The 23,051-nt window shown below is 33.9% G+C and overlaps 1 protein-coding gene across 3 annotated transcripts in view; it reads right to left on the bottom strand.

Moving 5' to 3' along the window:
* Positions 1-405: 405 nt before the first annotated feature.
* The window catches only part of LOC126879961 (serine-rich adhesin for platelets), a 960,737-nt gene continuing 938,091 nt past the window's right edge, over positions 406-23,051 (bottom strand). For all 3 annotated transcript variants that reach the window (XM_050643380.1, XM_050643382.1, XM_050643381.1), the window contains 8 exons: positions 9,334-9,634; positions 8,538-8,784; positions 7,339-7,778; positions 5,006-5,361; positions 3,935-4,063; positions 3,795-3,879; positions 2,541-2,780; positions 406-703 (listed from right to left, as the gene is read on the bottom strand). In XM_050643380.1, coding sequence (XP_050499337.1) covers positions 552-703; positions 2,541-2,780; positions 3,795-3,879; positions 3,935-4,063; positions 5,006-5,361; positions 7,339-7,778; positions 8,538-8,784; positions 9,334-9,634 — 1,950 coding nt within the window. In that variant the 3' untranslated portion in view covers positions 406-551. The remainder of the gene's footprint in view (positions 704-2,540; positions 2,781-3,794; positions 3,880-3,934; positions 4,064-5,005; positions 5,362-7,338; positions 7,779-8,537; positions 8,785-9,333; positions 9,635-23,051) is intronic.

Raw genomic sequence — 23,051 nt, 5'->3', positions numbered from 1 at the left:
TTTCGTTTTGGTAAAATTAAATGTCTGTAATAGTTTCAAGAGATACAATCATTTAAACAATTAAATTGTTAATAACACAATATCTGAAGGGTTTTCAGTCTGGTACACTCGAAAAATCGACATAAAGTGCATACTCATACTCAACCCCTCCCCTGGCTTCTAGACCACTGTTTAAATGGATAAAATTCGTTAATATTCGTTAAAAAATTTAAAAACCTACTGTAACATGTCATTTACGTTCAAATCTTTACTTACTGTCCCCTTGAAGCCACTATAAGTGTATATTGAGGTTAGCGTCACAATTGGGAAACATTCCCCAAGTCACGGGCAGAAATATTGAGTTATTTCGTTATGTAATTGGGTACTAACATTTATAATAGTTCAAAATAAGTTACACGATACAAATTGCTTATAATATTATAATAAACCGAAGCCAACATTTTATTTACAAACAATGTAACCATTTTACTGTAATACAGTCTCGTGTCGAGTCAACTGGAGTTTTGGTAGGGAAGACGAACTGCCTGGCATTACAGTAAAGTAGTCGGATCTCAGGAAACATCTGCAGAATGCTGATGCCTCGTCTTCTTATTCGAAAATGTAAACCACGTGCCTACTTTTCTTCCTAATGAATTATTTGAAGTGGAATTTAATTGAAGAGTTGATCCCATATAACCTGAATCGTGCTTGAAGTTTTTACCAGCTGCAAATTAAAAAAAATACTTAATAAAATAAATAATAATCTATTATAACAAGACAAAAGCGAATTTGACATTTAATAATGCGTTAGTTAGATGGCTCTGCTCGAGTTACTTGGGAACAAAAAAAGAATGAAGAAAATTGCTCCATGGGAAGCCGAGAAAATGCATATTTTTAACGTATACCGATTTTGAACTTTGAGATTACATTTTCTCCTACGTAATTTTTGATCGGAATTTTGCTATTTTTGGCAATTTTCACTCGTAATATCAATAGTTTTTATTATAATAATATTTGTTATGAGTATTTTAAAGATATGAAAATTGGTGCTGAAAAAAAGGACAAAAATAAAAGGGTGATGGTTCGAAAATTATGATCTTATTGTTTATATCTTTGCCGTAAATTCAGGTCAACTTTGAGCGGTTGTATCTCAGAAACCACTCATCACAATTAAACGTTTTTTCTTTTAAAAGAAGCGTCCTGCCGCTTTTTTTCCATTGCCGTTTTCATGATTTAATTTAATTTAATATTTCCCGAGATATTCTATTTGTTTATAAGCCAAAAAATTGTTTCTAATTTTAAAATATTCCTGAGGCCGCTTAAATAGTCCAATTTCAATTCTGTAAAGTACATTAGATAGGTACAGAGTCTTTTTATACTAAAATCATAGTTATTCTTATGTATCATAATTATTGTGGATATTATAGCGACCGTAAATTTTTAATTAACAATTCAATTATTGCTAAACTGTCCATTCAATTTCCATCGGCTTCTGGAATTATAATCTACACAAAAAGAGCTTTTACATTACCCCGTTATTTAATTATTGATAAACAATTATTTATCTAAAATTTTAGTTGAACATTAAAGATTTTGTTGGAAAAACTCGCATTTTCCGGAGAAAATTTTCGTCGAAGTAAATGGGGAAAAACACGTCTCTACGCAGAATTTAATTACGGTGAATTTTATTTGGGTGTTTTTGGTGTAAAGTTAAAATCTTTGGAGTTACAGAGCAAAAATTGAACAAAAATACGATTTTCGGACGCCATTTTGTTTATAAAAAAAGTAGCACACTATCTGAGGACTTTGTATACCTATATTATTAATATATAGAATCATAAGATTCGATTCCAGCAATAAAATTGCTGGTAAATAACTTTTCCTTGTATTTTGCTAATTAGCCCAGAGTATATACATACATACTTGTATCAACTTCAGTAGAAGATGAGAAGCCACTAACTGAGATGGCGAAAAAGCCTTCGATTGCTCTATTAGATATTCTATCAACCATTTCTGATATGCCGTGTCTATGTTGGTTCTCCTCGCTGACGGAATAATATATTGAGGCTTGATCTATTTCACTGATCAGTCAATGTACATCATCATCGGTACATCAGTATTCAACCTGTTCATTTCTTGAATAATATTATGCATCTTACCGGGCTGGCAAATGCTCTGGACAATTAAGCTTCCAATTCTAGTGTTGGAATATCTCATTTTTTCGCCTTCGTTTTTCTGACAAGGATTTCGCTGATTAACGACCTGAGAGGCCTCTTTTTTCCTTCCCTGCCGGATCTTGGCTTCCAAGGGCCATGATCAGTAACGCCGTTGTTGGTTTCTAAAACCATGATGATTGTAGGAAGATGGCATATATCAAATGAGATTTTAAACAGTAAAAACTAGTGAGGTGATAAGTAATCATCCTCTTTGTCATGATTTCTTTATACCTGTCATCTCAATATAAGTCTGGATAAAACTGAGACAATTAATTTTGCTACATCGGAATTTAAAACCATTTAGAACACTCAGATTCTTGCTTACATTTGTAATCTTTTACTTACTTCTAGGCTTTCTTGGAGGCCTCCTTTTCGATCTGGCTGATATCCTGGCTAGATGCCTTGTCGACGGCGGAAAGTCTAGTCCATCATCTTTGTCTTGAGCTACTAGTCTTCGTTCCTCTGCGAACATTCGGAGCCACCTTTGCTTATCGTTAGAAGACCGGCAACAGAACAGTAACCATTTATCACGGACTAGACTATACAATTTTATGGCGTGGCGTACGGTGACTCCTAGGTGAGCATCTGCAAAAATGGGAATATTTATAGAGAGAAATTTGACAGTAAACTAGAAGTTGATTAAATATGCTTGTGAATTATTACAAAGAAGACAATTTACAAAATTTTTTTTAGAAAGAAATCAAGAAATAGGTCATCAGTAAATTCATTAAGTGCATTAGGCTGTTCAATCATAGATATATAATAACACATAGATTAGGCCAGGTCCGAAAAATAGCGTAACGCGGAGCAGTTCGGGTTGGTGGTCTATCTATCTCTCTCTCTACCGACGCTTAGCTTTCTCTCTCTAGCATACGATGGCCGCCGCCTCTGTGTCTGTGTCGTTCCATTACTCCCATCTCTTGGTAGATACGCTCACACTCGCACAACAGACAAAGAGCTAGACCACTGTACTTGATATTGGCGTTACACCTCGATGCATTGAGTGGCATATCCCTAGCCTGGTCTATTGTTAACATGTCTCTGTGTTCAATACGTTTTGCGATTCGATGAGAGAGGGCACTATCCTAATTTTATTTTGTAGTGTTGGTACACTTTTCATATAAACGTGTGTGAAGTTTCCTTTCAATTTGTCAATGTGTTTTTTTCAACTACTGTATTCATCAGATTTGTCCCCTAACGACTTCCATCTGTTTCAATACCCAAAAAAATTCATGCTTAGAAAGCGTTTTTCATCAAATGGTGAGGTCATAACAGCTGTGGAAGCTATTTTGCAGACCTTTCAGATTCTCACTTCAGGGATGGAATTTATAAATTGGAATCTCGTTGGAATAAGTGTATTGCTGTTCAGGGAAACTGAATAATGAAGTATATTTCAAACCATAAGACTGTGTTTTTCTTATCGAACTGTCAAACTTACTGAAGATCCTAGTATTTGTCTTTGTATCGTGAATAGTATGAAGAAAATGGTAGACATAATCAAGAACATGAGAAGAGAGGGAAAAGTGTTCCTTGTTCTCTAGATTACAATATAATTTAGTAAAGTGTGAGACTACAAAACTATTAACTTTGCCAACTTACCTTTTCCATCAGGTACATCAATTACTTCACTAGTATCTAAACAAAATCTTCCTTTATACACATATATACTTCTTTTAAGAATATCCTAAAATACAATAGTATATTAATAATCAATAATTTAACGGCAAATACCAACTTACCTTTTTACAATATACAATCTGGTGATCAAAGAGAAATAAGGTAATATTATTGGTCCACATACCAGTCGTTACTTTAACTACTTCTCCTTGATGGATTAGTTGAGAACTAACTTCTATGAGATCCTCACCCTAAGGAAGAAAAAAAAAGCCAAATGATAAAACATGCTTGTTAAATTTAGTTTAAAATTACTATGAAACTATTAGATATAACGGTGACTTTTGTTGCCAAATATAGTAAATAATCCCTCAAAGAAGGTGCCGAAAATATGCCGTCAGTTAGTAAATTTCAGTTCCGTTCCGAAAGATGCAGATGCAGATATTTTTGATAGAATCTATTGATAAAACCTGAAATGAAACGTGAAATATTGTGCGCTTTTGATAATAAAAACAAATATGGCTAAGGCAAAAAGAAAATATTGGTGCAAAAAAAATTACGTCACTAGAGTAGACTGAAAATTGGTATTCTTTACAGCACAAATCTCGAGGTAAACTTTTGCAGCGATTTCAGTTGAAGTTATAGGTTTCCAATAACCAGAAGATGACGTTAAGAAGTAGGAAAAAAAAGTAAAAAAGTAAAAGTAGACAGTGGAAGGAAAAAGAGGACCGACAAGACGACACACGTCCTGATTGAAACATTTCAAGTTCAAGCAGTGGATCGGAAGAACAATAATAGAACTCTTTGGCTCAAGACAGTGTAAAATGGTCTGTAATGATCGCTAATGTCCTTAAAGGACGAGGCACTTGAAGAAGAAGACTGTCTGTATAAAATAATTCCTACTCTCAATTCCTTTAAACTAGCAACAAATAACAGGTAACCTATAGTCCACACAACTCTGAAATTATTTTAATAATTTTGCATATGTACAAACAGGCCTTAATTGTAGCTCGAATTGCTATTCGAGCCGGATAGCAAGATAAATCTTTATTTCTCTCACTCTCATTATATCTTTTGTATATTTCTCTTCACTAATTTTGTAATTTTGTAGTGAAATTGTACATATTTGGTCATTCGACACGAGTCTCTCTCTCTCATTCTCTCTTATATATTGAATTTTAAAATGCTCGTCTTACCTCCCAGCCTTCAACTCTCTGTTGCCATGCTGCCAGCTTCTCCAAGCTTTCCATCCTTCTCTTCCTCTCGTTAATAAGCATCGCCACTCCACGCATCGCTTCCAGGGCTTCCTTGATATCCTCATAGTCTGCGTGGTCGGCCTTTGTGTATTTCAGAAGTTCAGCCAGTTGCAACGGGTATTTGCAGATCCTTTGGATGGGAGTAAGTAGATAGCCGTCCAAGGGAATTTCTATCAAGCCTCGCATCAGCCTACATGCCTCGAAGAATTTGCTATAGTTTTGGAACTGATACAGTTCTTGCAGAGTCGCGGTTGCCATGGGATGACTGTTGCAATAATCTGAGTACATTTTGAATCCTAAAAGAATCATTTCATAAAAATTATGAGTGGAAAATAATAAATGCGGTAGCTTTCCTTATAAAAATATAGAGAGTGATTGATGCCACTATAGCATGCGGTCTACCATTGGGTTTCTACTATAGCTTGCGGTCTACCGAGAGATGCGGTCCACCTGTGCGGCTAAATTACAACATAATCTTTTCGTAGAAGGGCTTGGACAAAATCATGAAAGGCAACAAACCGATTGTACACAAAATGTTTATTGCTAAGTAGTAATAAAAATTGTTAGGAATATACAATAACCTTGTTTCTTTACTATTAAAGACCACTATAATCTTTTCCCAGAGGAGTTTGCGCAAATAAAAACCCCTTTTCTCAAATAAAATGACCTGGTAGATTTATAAAAATTATTTAAGTCTTGACTATCAACAACACAATATCTGGATCGAGAATGTTGCTGAAAGACTTCTACAGAAACGAGATTTTATCAGAGGAGTGTGCTGTGTAAATAGTTTTACTAGGTAAACAGTACTAGGTAAATAGTTTTATTGGGATGGTCAATTTCACTTTGGTTATAAAATTGTAACGGGTACCTACTATAATGTGTCTTTGAAATTGCCGAAAATAAACTTGAATAAAACCTTACAAACACAACCGAAGTTTATTACTGCTCAATTTGTGATAAAACCAGAAGTATAATTATACTACCTATTATGTGTTACTATATCTTTTTATATGAGAATATTTTTTAATACGTGTTTAATACGAATTATTTTACATTCTTGTGACGAAAAAATAGAAAATAGGATCTTAAATTTATCAGGATAGTTACGTAGATTTTTTGTTTATATTACATTCTCCTGAAGATCTGTCTTTATTAAATTTATGCATCCATCTACGTTTTTTCTACGTCTTTTAAGAACGTTGTTTTCCAACAACAGCACACATTAACACATCTTCATTATTGTCGGTGGTCGGAAGTTAACGGAACCAATGTAGGCACCCTCGCCGGAAAATCGGTCTAAATCGGATCTGATCTGATCGGAGAAATACGGATCCAATGTAGGTGCCGCCTATCGGATCGGATCGGATCTGATCGGATCGGAGAAAAACGGATCCAATGTAGGTGCGGCCTAACGGGGAAGTCAGCGAATACGGTAACCGATTGGTACAACATGGGTTAAGAAGTTTGTACAGCCATCGTATCGAGACTAGATTACTCGATGATAAAAAAAACGAGATCCCAATTCAAATTGATAAATCGAGATTGGCTGGTCGTCGTAAATACAACCGAGGGCGCATGCTGGAAGGAGGTGGGATGCAGAATGGGAGGACAGCGATGCTGAAGTGAAAAACCAACGGAATCACGGACCATGAATCGACGCCCCTTGGATGTTCGGGTTGAAAAACTGGGCCGATTGCTGCTATTGGGGACGGTGAACCGCAGATGCAGAGAGAGATCCGCATCATGAAGAAAATGCGAGAGGTACCACGTCAACATTTCTACTCTCATTTGGATGTATTCTGAGAGATTCTGCAGAAAGATGAATAGATCTGTTTTTCGCATTTTTAACGGGCGTCAGACAGGTATATAGATAGGGTATTTTTTATTCTAGGTTAGGGTGCCTGCCTGCATGACAGTTTTAAGCTAGAATCATTGACTGCTTGTCTCTCTTAAGTTAACGTACATTATTTTTTTCTTTAATAATAATCAGGCTTCATCGTTTTGAAAATAATTAGGTTACGTATATTTTTTTTTGTAAATAGGGGTACATTTTTTTGTAAATTATTAGAGTCCCCTTTCATTTTTCATTTATTTTGCTCCAAATGTTTATTACTTGCATTTCATTATTTTGCTGAAATCCATCAAGAATTTTCAGATTGCAGAGCTTTATGCACAGGTAAGCCTCATCCTCGGAGTAGACCGCATACTATAGTGGCACAGAGTGTTTTAGTGCATATATCAAAAATATATCATTTACATGTTGAACTTACCAGAACGATGTTTAAGAAAGCACGACCCCACACAACTTTTATAAGGTGCTTCCCACTCTATACAAGCTTCCAAGTCTTTTAAAAACCCTAACTGAAAAGTCAAAATGTCTTCTAAATTCATAAATATCGCGTCTAGGTGTTCCTTGGTAAACATATCGGTCCTTTTTTGACATTCCGCAATATATCCCTCCACTACGTCCTGTAACACTTTAACGAAGTCCCGCTCGGTATGCACCAACTCGCGCACCACACTCGTCCTGACTTGGTCGTTCGACAAAAGGGAGATACTGGTTCTACGTCGTATCTGAGATGGCATCCGCTCACCAGAAGCCATCGCTGCTAGGCAGTCTTCTACGGTGTCTTCCTGGCTCACCCTCAAGCGCACGAATTGAGCGGGGAACCATCCTGATTTGCCTTTGGTTGAACCCCACCACCAGTCTCTAAAAACAAAACACAAACCAAATTAGCAATCCAAACGTTTGATAACAGGTTTCACATGTATATAGTAATACAGGATACACAACATTTTAGGACCTTGATTCTTAGTTGTATGTTCAGCTGAGAATTGCACAGTATAGATTCTAAGCTCCGCTTGCAATTTTTATACGAGTTTTAATTTCTTCATCAGGATTTAGTGTCTCGTTTATCTAACATCCTAGGCATTTAAAATAGTTAAATTTTGCAATCGGTTCATTGTTGTATTGTTAACAATTAGATGCATAGAGCCCATGTCTTGTTTAGTAACCATTAGCAACTTTGGAGTTATTGGAGAATTCTCTAGTGACTAGATCTACAAGGAACTGAAAATCTTCGATACTTTCAGCTATGTTAGCTGTGTCATTTGCATATCTGATGTTGTTAATAGTTTCTCCTCCAATTCAAACTCCACATTGCCCTTCTAAAGCTTTTCTGACACCTCTTTGAATGAAAATTTTGTCTGTGTCTTTGCCGTCTACAAAAATAGAAGCTTCATGATTCCAATATAAAAGTATTGTAAAAGTCTCACATCTTTATTATCATCTACATATTCCAATTATTTCTAGATACCTATCATATTGGAACCTATCAAACGCCTTTCTAAAATCTATAAAGTAGACGTAAATTGGTTTCTGTACTTCCCTTGGTTAACTTATTTATCCAGATCTTAGAGAGAGCTGTTGCACTTAGATTAGAAAAAATTCGTTAAGAAATAAATTTACCTATTAGCTGTTTCTAGAACCTCGATGACATCCCCAGCACGGAAGGCCAGTTCTTCAGATTCGATGGCCACGTGATCAAAAACAGCTTCAGCTAAGATAACCATTTCCTCGTCGATGGCCATGTCTAGGGATTTTTTTCTTTCGACTAGTGATGCTAGCGACGATTCCGAGTCGGACATCATCTCGTCGTCAGATGTTCCTTGACGATCGTAATCGCTGGCCATATGGAATCCGCTTAGTTTTATACCTAAAATAGATTTTGGAGTTTAGAAATTATTCATGATTAAATCAAAGGGAACAATATACAGAGTGTATAATATACAGAATAGTGTTAAAATGTCGGTCTGTGGCTTGAATTTAAACTACATTTATTTTGGAAAATTCGATGTTTCGTTGATAAAATATAAAGAAATACAAAAGTATTAAAAATATTTTATCCTTTGAGAGGGGTCTGCGAACCACACTAGTCGAACTTCACTTTATACTTCTCAGCGAAAAATGAATTTAGATCGAGAAGATATTCCTATTTATAGAGAAATATTTACAGGGTAAATTTTACAGAGAAATATTAACTATTAGGGTAGTCCTTAACGGGATATTTTTCGGCACTTCTTTGAGATATACTCTATATTTGCGGACAAAAAACCACTGACAACTTTAGTCAAAACAACGAGGTGAAAATGTATGTACAGGGAGAAATAGAATTTAATAAAATAATGAAAATTTTAACAAGACGTACGTAACAGAACTTTGACACGTTACAAAAGGCAATCCTAATAAATATCCACTGATTTACCTCCACTTTTAGCCCTCATCAACGGCGACAACTTATCGATGTCTAACGGTTGGCTCAAAGATCTCCTTAAAGTTCCTCGTCTCCCTAACGGTCCCCTTCCTCGCATCACAACTCCATCTGGCGGAGTATCGGGTGGTTTTTTTCTGGGACTCTGCGACCGGCTTTGAAGACCTGGAGGACCAGTAGATGAGAACATTCTGCCGAACGAACGGTCCCAATTCAAAATGCGACGACCTCCCAAGTCAGAACGGGTTCTGCGAACTTGCTGGTGCTTGTCGTGGGCGCGTTGTTTTAAATCAGCCTGAAAAGAAAATGAAAATAATAAAAATGAAAATAATAAAAATCAATATCAAAATATCTATATCAAGTACATATTATACACAGTATAATGTATACTACAGTCAATAATATGGTAAAATAATTCAGTTAATAATTATCATGTTCCCATATAAAATACGAGATCTCTCCCAAAAATATTCGACCTTCATTCATAAAGCGTCAAAACATTACTGTATCCTTTTTGGAGCAAGAACGTATTCAGCATAGTATCAACGAATATAGACGCATATATTGCGTCTTTTCTTGACTGTTGGCCGCCACAGGCAATAGAAGTTCAAAGATAACTTTCTCTGATTTTGACCGACAGTAAATAGATGCAACTGTCTCTGCTTTCTCCTCTTGAAGGCAACATAGTGCTAGTAAGGCCGATGCCACATTATGCGTTTTGATCGGATGCGTTTCCGCCGCATCCGGTGAAAACGCATAGTGTGACAGATCGGTCCGGTTGCGTTGGAAACGGATGCGTTTTGAGTCATCGGTACGCGCTTACAAACTGCACCAGACTAAACGCATAGTGTGACAGGTCGATCCGGTTGCGTTGGAAACGGATGCGTTTTCAACGCATCCGGTCAAAACGCATAATGTGGCATCGGCCTAAATCTCTCTGGGATACCGCTTCCCGTATAGTGCCACGAAAATACCGCGAATCTCTCTGCTTTCACCTTTTGAAAACAATAGACATGCTTTTTCGGTCTCTCTCAGTGATAACGACTACTCAAGAAGAAAAAATAAAGTGAAAAATACCGCTAATCCGCTATAGCCAAAACAGCTAGTCCACTAAAGCCAATTAAACTTCCTGTCTCGTATTTCGTGTGAAACCTCCATTTGTTACGATGATCGCGAATGAAACAGTGATATTGGTAAGCTTTTTTATAAACTTAATTTAGATTGTCTGTATAACATAATTACCTATCTCAATTCCTTTGAACCACAACCCTATAATACACTCCACACATTCTCTAGATCAGCGGTTCCCAACCATTTTTAGCTTGAGGCACACTAACTTAAAAACTTGTTCACGGCACACTTGGGTAAATAATCTCTATAATGAGTTTAATCATAATGTATTGTTATGTGATTTTTTACTATGTTACTTTCTTTAAAAATATAATTTAAAACATAATTCATTGAGCTAATGCCGTGCTCATTATGGAAACTAATTAGGAAAATTAAGAAAACAAAATTTTAATGCACTTACAAACATATATTTTGTGTTAAAAGAGACGAGTTGATAATAAAAAATAATGGAGTATAAAACAGAATGTCCGTCTAATTAAAAATAGTGACACCATATCTAATGTGATATTTGTGCTTGGTGACTCTTTATTATAAAATCCATTCTAGGACGTATTGGAGACAAGCACACCCTCAAGTCATCCTCTAAATATTTTAGCTGTGAATGATTTTTGTTCTTGATGGCATTAATCGACAAGAAAGCAGATTCGCAGATATAAGAAGATATATTCATTGAAGAGGGGAATCCAAAATGATGTAACATCTACATTAACTTTTTCTTCTTCAGTTTTGACTGAGCATCTGCTTCTTCAACTAGTTTACTGTACTTAAATTTAAGTGCACGGTCGTTTTTATATTTATCAGTTCACCCTCTTCATCGGTAGTGAGGCCGTGTCATACGCCGACTCGATGTATGGACTTCGCACCCAGTCCATTGATGACGTATCGAGGGAGGGAAAATACTTTTTGATATTGTCATTCAGCTTACTATAAGACTTTTCAAAAAAAGCTCTGACAGATTTGGTTCTACATTTCAGTTGTTTCTTAAGTCAAACATGTCACACGTGACTTGATTTTCAACTTTCTTTATCCACAGTAAAAGCTTTTGCTGGAGGGTACTGATTTTATCAGTAGAGGTGACGATGTTTTCTTGCTTTCCCTGCATGCTCCTATTTAAAACATACAATTTCCCAAAAATATCTGCCAAAAACGCAACTTTGATGCACCAGGTGTCATCACTAATGAAATTGGCATATTCAGACTTTTCACAAGTAAAAAATACTAACAGCTCCTCTTTAAGTTCATAGAATCTTTGAAGGACACGTCCGTGAGATAACCATCTTACTTCTGTATGCAACAATAGCTGCGTATGCTCAGAATCCATAGCAGAACACAAACTGTTAAATAATCTCGCTTTTAAAGGCCTACTTTTGATGTACTTCACTATTTTCACAACAGTTTGCAAAACGTCATTCAGTTCAGGTATCAACGACTTAGCAACAAGGGCTTCTCTGTGTAAAAAACAGCGCAGAACAGAAGCTTTATTAAATGAAAAATAGTCGCTAAAAGTCATTATCACGGCGAATTAAAAAAGTAAATCCTAGTAAAAAAGACGGTAAAATTTCGCGGCACACCTACAGGGACTTCAGGGCACACCAGTGTGCCGCGGCACACTGGTTGGGAACCTCTGCTCTAGATATTATTTTTTAATATTTTCGCATTTACGTACAGACATGTAATTTATTGTAGAGACGAGGTAAGAGACGCACATGATTTAAATCTGGATAAAATATGTTAATATAAAATAGAATTTTATTTTATTTAACCACTTTACAGTACTAACCGATTGTTGTTCAAAAGATAAAATTATTTCTTGGAGAATGTTTTGTTCGCCATTTAACAAAGAGTTTAATTACAAAAACAAACTTTTTGATACAGATTTACCGGTGGTTTAAATCTATTCTAAAACTCTTTGTAAATATATAAAAAAAATAGCAATATAAGAATGGTAGCAACCCGTGAAAGTTTTCCCAACTGAAAGAAACATCCATCTTGCGTATTTAAAAAGTTCGAAAAAAGTTTCCCCTAGTATTTCGAATACTCTTTTATCCGAAGTGATTATAAAAAATATAAAAAAACTTTATATTTTTGAACGATGTTGTATATGGAACCAGACTCTTTGTATGATTTAGAACTTTGTTGAAAAATATACTATTATACGCGAAAATATAATATATTGAAGTGGCTTTACTATTTAAAAATGAAGGAGGTAAAGATAGGTTGTTTATGATATCATTACAATATTACAAAAATATAGGTTATTTACCATTTAATGTCATGTAAAATTAATATAGCAGAAGTTTTTCATGTTTTTTCAAGCATTTCATATTTTACATAATTATATGAATGGAGCTCATATTTTAAAAACGGACAAATAAAAACACTAAAGCAAGTATAAAAACTTCTCTTTATGTAATTGGTATATTTAATTTATACAAAAAAATATTCAAAGGGATTAATTACCCTCAAAACGTTTTTATTCTTATCAGACCAGCATCAGTGATACTCGAGCACGTGCAAAAAGGTACTTATTACAGTTGGTATAAAAACCTTTGGTTTACAGGTTTACACTTTACAAGAGCCTTTTTCACTGATGCCGGTCTGAATAACGAAAACGTTTTGCTGTTAATTAATCAGTTTTAAGTTTTTATACTTCTCTTAGTGTTTTCGTTATTTATTTGATTTTAAAACATGTGCTCCATTTATATACCGGGTGGTGAATTGGAAAACGGGCCATAGGAAACTCAACGTAAAATTCTAAATTATTGAATTCCTGCTTCCCTAATTATTTTACATCAAAAGTCATGAGAAACTATTTGTAGAGGATTAAAATCTGTATTAAAAACAAAAGGTAAAATTGGTCTACGATTTAAACAGAGTCCAAAATTTTGAAAAATAGAATACATTTGCCATACCTAAGTGCGTAAAAGTAAGGCCACACGTTACTATTTCTGACAGTACGCAAACTATTGACTGAATAAAACATCTTTATTATTACTACTTTCTCCTCAACTGAGGACATATTTTCGACTTTATTGTTTTTCAAACAATAAAAACGATAAAATAAAAATATGTACCGACAGTTCAAAATATTGTTAATATAATAATTTCATTGTGACCGAAGGCAACCTTATACACATTCTTGCACTGTGTGTGGCTTAAATGATAAAATTTATTATATTTTACAAAATTTTGGGATGTGTTTAATTCGTAGAACAAATTTAACAATTGTTTTCAATAAAGATTGCAATCCTTTACAAATAGTTTCTCATGTCTTTTGATGTAGAATAATTAGGGAAGCAGGAATTCAACAGTTTAGAATTTTACATTGAGTTTCCTATTAGTCGAGGAAATGAAGCTGAAAAAATGGCAAAACCTCGCAATTTTTTCGTCCAGCATCGATTTGTACAAAAATTTGGGATTAGGCTCATTTCACCCTCTAGTTCATTTTCTATATTGAGCCGTTGTACGCTTTTGGTTTTGTAAGGGTGAAAACTACTCCTAGTTGTAGAAAATTATAAAATAACATTTTAAACTTTAATATTGTCAACATTTGGTTCTTATTAGTTACATAATGAATGTTTTATGCTTTAAGATATACTATCATAATATTTCAACCCTTAAAACCACCCTTGTTGGAGCTATATATAAAAAATTTACTTATCCTAAAAGAATAATTTCGGCTTGCATCGATTTACATAAAAATTTTGGATTAGGTTAATCTCACCCTGTACTTCATATTCATGCTTAAGGGGGTTGATTATTTTTAGTGGTGTAAACTAACCCTTATTGTCAAAAATTATATAAAAACACTGTAAACTTTAATATGGGTAAAATTTGGTTTTGATTGGTTAAATAATGATTGTTTTATACTTTAGGATATAATATCATAATACTTCAACCCTTAAAAACCACCCTTAATGACATTACAGTTTTTATAAGTAGATATTTTAATAGGTCTATACAGAACAAAAAAGTAGAATTAAAGAATTACAAAAACATTTATTTACACAAAAATACGAATTTACAAATAAGTACAAATACAAATACAAATAGTTTTTTAGTCATCTTCCAGTATACGAACCGGTTCTGTGGTATTATACATACATTGAAAATTATCCATAAGCGGACTATCCGAATTTTTCGAAAAAAAAAATTCGTTTTATAAACCTTTATTTTTGGCGGTGAAAAGATTTTTCAAAAATGACTTTGTAGGATTTTTGAAGAGTTATAAGACTGTGTCAACTAAATTCCGTAAGATCCCTCGGTTTTTAATTAGGGTGGGTTTAAAGGGCTCGAATAAAGGGGTGTTTGCTCGTAAATAGAGGTTTTAAACAGCTATATCTCGCTAACTGTTCACTTTAATGAAAATATATGTACAAGGCAGTTTTAGTTATTAAAGAAGCTACAATTTGATAATCTATGATTTTTTAGTATCTCCAGTATTTTCGGAGATATTTTGAAGTAAAAGGTGAAAAATGGGAAATTCCAAAAAATTAATTTTTCTTTAAACTCCAATTTTTCTAAAATTAGGCCTTTTAAATAGGTCAAACTTCTTGAGTGTATTGATAATACAAATATAAAAGGAATTACAGAAAGGTAAAGACTAATTTTTAATCAGGAGGGTAGTTAGGGGGTTGTTTTCACTGATTTTTTCATAGAGAAAAGCAGGTACCGAGTTTTTTTGATCATAAATCGCTTACTTTTTAGACTAGAAACTTTTTATTATTTTTTTTGAAAGGCATAACTGTATACTTGAAAAAAGATTATTTAAGTTTTTCTCGAAAAATGCAAAGTTTTTCCGTTATTTTACTTTGAATATTTCAAATTAGGCATTTGACGAAAAAAGCTAACTTTTAACATGCCGTATCTCGGCTTGTGTTGGTCTTAGCGATATTACAGAAAAATAATTTGGTTTGTGTTACTAAAAGATACAATTTTGATATCTACAGTTTTTTTCATTAAATGCATATTTTTCGAGGTATTCTCAAAAAACCCTCTAAAAAAGTCGATTTTTTCATCGAAAAACTGTTACTTTCAAGCGCGAATAACTCGAAAAATATTAGTTTTACGAAGAAAATGTAAAAAACATTTTTTTCTTATAATCACTTTTTACATCGATTTACATAGTAAAATGTAATAAAAAATTCCCGCCCCCGAGATGGGGTGGCAACCACCCCAAAGGTTTTAGCGTATGATAGCGGCATGATATAGAAAATGATCCTTGGACTATTCCCTACCTTCTGTAAAAATTTCAAGTAAATCCATGCTGGACGAAAAAATTGCGAGCCAAAATGCTTCATTTCCTCGACTATATGACCCGTTTTCCAATTCACCACCCTGTATAATATGAAAATGCATGAAAAACATGAAAAGCTTTTATTAACGGGAAATTCATCTGAACCGGCTGCTTGCTTGTTCATCTTGGATAAAATATTTAATAGGTAAGCACATAAGAAGAATTATAATAAAAAATCCAAAGGATGTGTTCTTGCATGCGCAACAATCGATAACTTTATCGATATCAATATGAATATCATAATGAATATTCATCAATGTCAACCTAACCAGTCTCTCTTCTGCCATAGTTGACCATAGCCAAGTCTAAATCTCAAAGTTAAGGATAACGGAAGATCTCGGATGACACCGTGATTATGGCAAGCTCTGCTGAACAACCACTAAACAAAACAAACAGCTTTTGACCTAGGAACCTGGATTTCAGAGAAAAATGATCAAATAACAGAAATAAGAACCAGGATAGAAATAGCAAGAAATGCGTTTGTAAAAATGAAAACAATTCTCTGCCACAAAGACCTTAGCTTAGAACTGAGAGTAAGAGCTTCGAGATGCTACGTGACGTGTTCTCGATACTGCAATCTGGACTTGAAAGCTGGATATTGAAGCAAGAACACTTAAATAAGCCACAGTCATTTGAAATGTGGTGTTACAGAAGGATGCTTAGAATAGCATGGACGCTGAAGAAAACGAACACAGACATATTGCGAGAAATGGGCAAAGAATGCGAAATAAACACAATTAAAATAACAAAGTTACAATATCTGGGACACGTAATGAGAGGACAGCGATATGAAATGCTAAGACTGTTAATACAGGGAAAGATAAGAGGCGGAAGGAGTATAGGAAGAAGAAGAGTGTTATGGTTGAAGAATTTAAGGCAGCGGTAGATAGAGTAAAGATAGTGATGATAATATCCAACCTCCGGTTAGGAGACGGAACTTAAAGAAGAAGAAAGAAGAAATCTAATTCATATACTGTAATTTTAAAAAATGTATAATTATCCATTTGAAAAAAAAATCTGAATGTTTTTATAATCTTTATAAATAATTATAAAAAAAAAAATATCACTTGGTTTGTAAGGGGGACCGAGGAGGACCGGGTCTGTTTCCCTTGTGAAAAAGACATGGATGAAGAACAATACAAAACAAGAATAATGGCCTTCAAACCATGAGAAATGAATAAAAGTTCTGTCTGAAAAAACAACTGTATCACCGTTCTACAGTGAGCAGTGGCGTAACTATAGGGTAGCAGGATTGGCAAAATGCCACGAGCTCCCGGCGTCAGCCCTGAGATGCTGCAAGTCCAGAAGTGACACTAATATTTTTAACAAAATTTAGTAAAACATTTAAATTTTTTGTAAGTATTTAAAATGAATTAAAGTTGGACACAAGGCACAACCAAAGACCGTATACAAAAGATAGGCAAAATATCCTCATCCCGGAATTCAATTTTTTACATTTTACGTGATTAAAAACAAAACTCAGCGCAATTTGAACCCTTCACCCCCTTCCCCCTCACCACACCATACGTCTGGATCCCGCGTATGAAAAAAAGTTGATTAACAGCAAGCTGAAAATTTGTTAATAGCTTAAGGGTGTCTAGTCGGACAAACTTTGATGTATGGGAACACTGGAACAGGGAAAGTTTTAATTGTGGAACAGGTTAAAAATTTGGAACGTCAGACCACGAAAACGTTCCATGTATTTTGTCGGACAGAACTTTCAATTGATTTGTTACCCTTTCATTAAACTCTCATGCAAAATCAGACTGCTATTTGTCACCTGTCATCCTTTCTGTCATTTGACATGTTCTGTGTGTTCCACTCATTAAAATGCCCAGTTGGTGATAAATAGAAGTCTGATTTTTGCAGGACAGTTTAATGAAAGGGTAACGAATTAATTGGGAGTTCTGTCCGACAAAATACATGGGATGTTTTGGTAGTCTGACGTTCCAAATTTTTAACCTATTCCACCATTAAAGCTTCCCCTGTTCCAATGTTCCCATACATCAAAGTTTGTCCGACTAGACACCCTTAAGCTATTAAAAAATTGTTAGCTTTTCATATAGGGATCCAGACCTACGACTAATAACGCCGTTTTTTCGTTTTTATTTTTTTAGATTGGAAGCAACTGATTTAAAACTTTCAAAAAATTTACACGAATAGTAGAGGCTTTTATAAAACATGAAAGGTTTTTCACATTTTTCCATAAAAGTTTTCCTTTAAAAACTCGAAAAATTGGTTTTTAGGTTTTTGGTTTCTATAAAATTTCCCGATTTTATAGACTTCCAAATATATCAAATCAAGATTTTTTTATAGGTTATACATAATGTGAAGTAATTATTAAATTCTTTGAGATATTCAAAAATGGGATAAAAACGCCCAAACCCCAAAAAACATGTTTTCAAGGTTTATAGAGACCGAGATACAACCTGAATATTGTTTTTCCTTTTTGTACGTGTTTGTGTAATTAAAAAATAAGACAGCGCAATTTATCTCGCTACTCCCCTCCCCATCCCCAAAAAACGTTATTTGGTCTACGAGGGATGCAATCCGTGCGCCACTTTCAAAAATCCTAAAAATAGTGTTTTACGGGTTTTTGAGGATTTTCCCCATTTTATAGACTTCACAATAGATCAAATCAAGATTTTCTTATAGGTTATATATAAATTTGAATTACCTGAGCGAGCCCTTTAGGACACTCAAAAATTGGACGAAAGACGCTCAAACCCCTCAAAAAAGACCCCAAAAAGAGCTCACGTTTTCGGAATCCTTGATTTGATCTATTTTGAAGTTTAAAAATTGGGGAAAATCGCGAAAACCCCTAAAAAGATTTTTTACTAAAAAAACCCTAAAAGCCAGCTTTTCAGGTTTGAAAATGGCGCATGAAAAAATCTGAAAAAAATTAGAAAATAGTTTTTGATAAAATACACAAAATAAGTGTATTTTATAAATATGAGGCAAGACCTGCCAAATATACGGCACTTAAAGGATAAATCTCAACCAACAGCTATTTATTAATTTCTCTTGTAAATTCTCCCATTGTGTTTTTAGTGAAAGAAAAAGATAACTAAACTTGGTTAAATTTGTAAGACGTTTATTTTCTTGTAGCAAAAGTATGTTGTTACGTTGACACTGGTATTTTCCTATTTTCCTAAAGCAACATTCGAACACAAACAAATCCAGTCATTATAAAAACGAAACGAGCGCTCTTACCCAAATAACAGAAATAAACATGACAACTTGAATGCACACACGAAATAAAACTAACACTGACAGTTCAGTTCAGTAAAGAGTGAGTTTACTCCAATCAGGAATGTTTACCAAAAACTAATGACTGCAATAATTACGTGTTAATAACTTCATGGAGACAGCAGACTACCCAAAGCAAAGCAAAGCTCCGAGCCAGCCAAGCTACATAACACAAAAACGACACAAAAACAAGGAAGTTGTGCAAAAGGGTCATTCTCATCAAAATATTTATTTTTACGGTTTTAATTATAGTTACGGTTTTAATTATAGATTTTTTATTTGTATCTTTTGGGGTTTATTTGTCTAATGAAGTAATTTGGGTTATAATACAAATATTTCTACACCTCGGATGTTTTTACGGTTTTTACGTTGATGTGGAATAATTACAATTTTTGATGGGTGAAATCGAACCGGAAATGGTAAAATACATGGAAAAAAAGAAATTAACTGGCTATGGAAAATATATAAAGAGGCGTAAGAAAAACAAACAATCCCTAAAAACAACATCATATACAAGAAAGGAGAACATTGCGATAAACTGCGATAACTATACAGGGTGATTTATTAGTAGGGTAAAGCTCAATAGCTCCGCTATAGTAATAGATAGCAATAAAAGTTAATAACAAAAATTTTAGCCACCTTTGAGCTTCACATTACAAAATTAGTTAGAATGTTACAGAGTGTTCGATAACACAGTGGCAGACCTAACTTATATTTTTTTAAATGGAACACCCTATATTTTATTTTATATTCGAAATCCTGTTAACTTCTCCTCCACAAAAATATAAAGGTTTGTAATGTTATACAGGGTATTTACCAATTTATGAAGTTTACCAAAGTTATAAGCAATTTTGTATGAAAATCGTAACAAGTTCAACTCCCTGTATAAATAAAAATAAGCACAACAGCAATGGTTTATTAATGCCATATTTTTTTATTTATTGTCAAAATTTTTAAGAATTATTGATATTGCTAATTTTCTTTATATCAAATACAGGGTGGGTCAAAACGCAAGTACATTATTTTCTCAATAATGTTAAATGGAAGACCCTGTATTTTATATCATTATTGAAAAGTAACATTAACGTACTTTAATTTTTATATAACATTCCCTATGCCCAAATTTATTAGTTTTCGAGATATTTTCATTTTTCAGAGCAAATTATTTTAGGTGTTTAAATTTAACTAAATTTTAAGTAAACCATGACTGAATTGACAATTGAAGATTACCGATTATCAATCCGGTAATCAATGTAACACTGTAGCAAATAAAGAAATAAAAATAATTTATTGGTAATACATTTTACAAACAAAAACACAACCACTACATGCAACATTTTTGAAACAATTAAAAACTATCTTTTTATGTAAATGCAACAAATAAACAAAGAAAATTAGTAATAAATTTTACAAAAAAACACACAAACACAAAATACAATATTTTGTGAAGACAATTAAACACTACTTTTGTATGTAAATGTAACAATGTAACAAATAAAGAACGAAACATAATTTATCAGTAATACATTTTGCAAAAAAACATGTTTGAAAAAATTATAAGCTACTTTTAATAAAATATTTTTAATATTTAATTACATAAGGTGTTCAAAATTATCTCCTAACACCTTTATGTATGCCTAAAAACGATCATTGAATGAGCTACTTACTCTACGGAGCATTTGTAAATTAACACATCGAAATACACTTTGTATTCTATTTTTCATCTCATCCCTTGTTGTTGGAGGTATTTTATAAACTTCATAATTAATATAACCCCAAAAAAATCAGTCCAGTTTATTAAATTCTGGTGATTTGGGTGGCCACGCTACTGGTCCATTGAAAAATGAAAATATCTCGAAAACTAATAAATTTAGACATAGGGAATGTTATCTAAAAATTAAATTACGGTAATGGTACTTTTCAATAGTGATATAAAATACAGGGTGTTCCATTTAAAATTACTGAGAAAATAATGTACTTGTGTTTTGACTCACCCTATATTTGATATAAAGAAAATTAGCAATATCGACCATTCTTCAAAATTTTGACAATACGTTAAAAAATATGGCATTAATAAACCATTGTTGCTTTGCTTATTTTAATTTATACAGGGAGTTGAACTTGTTACGATTTTCATTTAAAATTGGTTATAACTTTGTAAATACCCTGTATAACATAACAAACCTTTATATTTTTGTGATGGAGAAGTTAACAGGATTTCGAATTTAAAATAAAATATAAGGTGTTCCATTTAAAAAAACATAAGTTTGGTCTGCCACTGTGTTATCGAATACCCTGTAATATTCTAACTAATTTTGTAATGTGAAGCTCAAAGGTGGCTAAAATTTTTGTAATTAACTTTTATTGCTATCTATTACTATAGCGGAGCTATTGAGCTTTACCCTACTAATCAATCACCCTGTAGAGAGTCCTGTCGCCAGGGGGGGGGGTACAACGGCCTCCTTAATTCAGATGGACTTACCCAAGTTTTTTATGTATTTTGACCCGTAGAACACGACTTTTTTGGGTAACAGTTGATCCGGATGTCGATAAGATTGTTATAAACAAAGAACTTAAGGAATTACATAACAGCGATTTTTCGCAAAACAAAACAGGAGGCATGTGCCTCCTGATGAGAGACTAATAAGTTTCGAAACCGGTAGAGATGCTTGCTGCACTCTCTGATTGGACTAGAATATAGTTCGGGTGTATTTTCGTTTTGCAACGAAATTGAAAATGTTTATTAATTTTTTTATTCTATAATAGTTGATTCGACACCAGACGTGCCTTATGTTGATCAGCTACCATTTTTAGTTCGCTATGTTTCTGGTATGCCGACTGAAATATTTATTAAATATATACCATCTGAAGGACACATATCTGCTGCTTTTAAATTGACAGTGATTTCGACTTTAGAGGAATGTACCATTGATTTAAGTGATTGTCGCGGCCAGTCAGATGATAACGCATCCAATATGTCTGGCAAAATATTCAGGACTGCAGGCCAGAATAAAAAATCACAATAAACTTGCTGAGTGAGTACGTACCTTGCTCTGGAAAATGCGCTTTTTAATATCTCTAACGACGAATGTCACACTGGAGCTGTGAAACATCAAAACCATTTATAGATAATTTTGCCCAAGAAAAATCAAGAAAGAAATCTCTGATGTGATCGAACTGGAATGACAATTTTTTCTGTTATATATGTATATAAACAACGTTGTTTAAATCCATCTTTAGTGTATTCTTATTTAAATAAAAAATTCTGATTGCAATTTTTTTTTTCGCAAAAATGGTACTTGTTGGAAGGGCGGTTACTAGAGAATTGCCTAGGGAGTCAATCGATCTAAATGCGGCCCTGGACGAAACGTGGATTTTTTGGTAAAGGTGGAATAAAACGGATTTGGCAGGACGAGAGTATAACATCCATAAAATACACCGATACTGTGGGAAATAGTGATGTTCAGGGCCCCCGTAACCGGGCGTGCAACGCGTGCGGCGCACGCGGGCGTAACCCCAAAGGGGCGCCAAAGCGAAGGTTTGGTAAATAAGAAATATTTATTTTAGATGAGATAATCATTTTTATATACAATTTTAATTATTTCATGAACAGCTAGAGAAATCTCAAAAATCAAATATTGTGTTATTACTGAAAAAATAATTATTCCCGTCCTGAAATGTTGAACTTACTCCGTCAAAAATATATTACATTTTGTTGTTCCTTCCTAATGTTTTTCTTTAAAGTAGATTGAATTACGCTTGGCATAGCATCCAATCGATTTTATGTTGTAAACTAAAGAGACACTCAAAATAGTCAAATAAACATCAAATCACACTCCTTGACGGGCAGAAACATAAATTAACACCCATAAAACGCAACTTAGCAGTTTTACTCCAACAAAAACAGAACTTGCTGGATCAAGCAGTTTTACTCGTATAAAACGCCGGCTACACTCTCGCCGAAGTCGATCGAGGTTCAACAAGTACGAGAGTGTAGACGGCCACCTTGTGCAACTTTGCCTCGCTTCGTTCTACT

This window comes from Diabrotica virgifera, chromosome 2 (assembly GCF_917563875.1).
Source record: "Diabrotica virgifera virgifera chromosome 2, PGI_DIABVI_V3a".
Classification (NCBI taxonomy): Eukaryota; Metazoa; Arthropoda; class Insecta; order Coleoptera; family Chrysomelidae; genus Diabrotica; species Diabrotica virgifera.
Note: the sequence above shows the minus strand (reverse complement) of the source record. Positions and strands in the feature narration are given on the sequence as shown.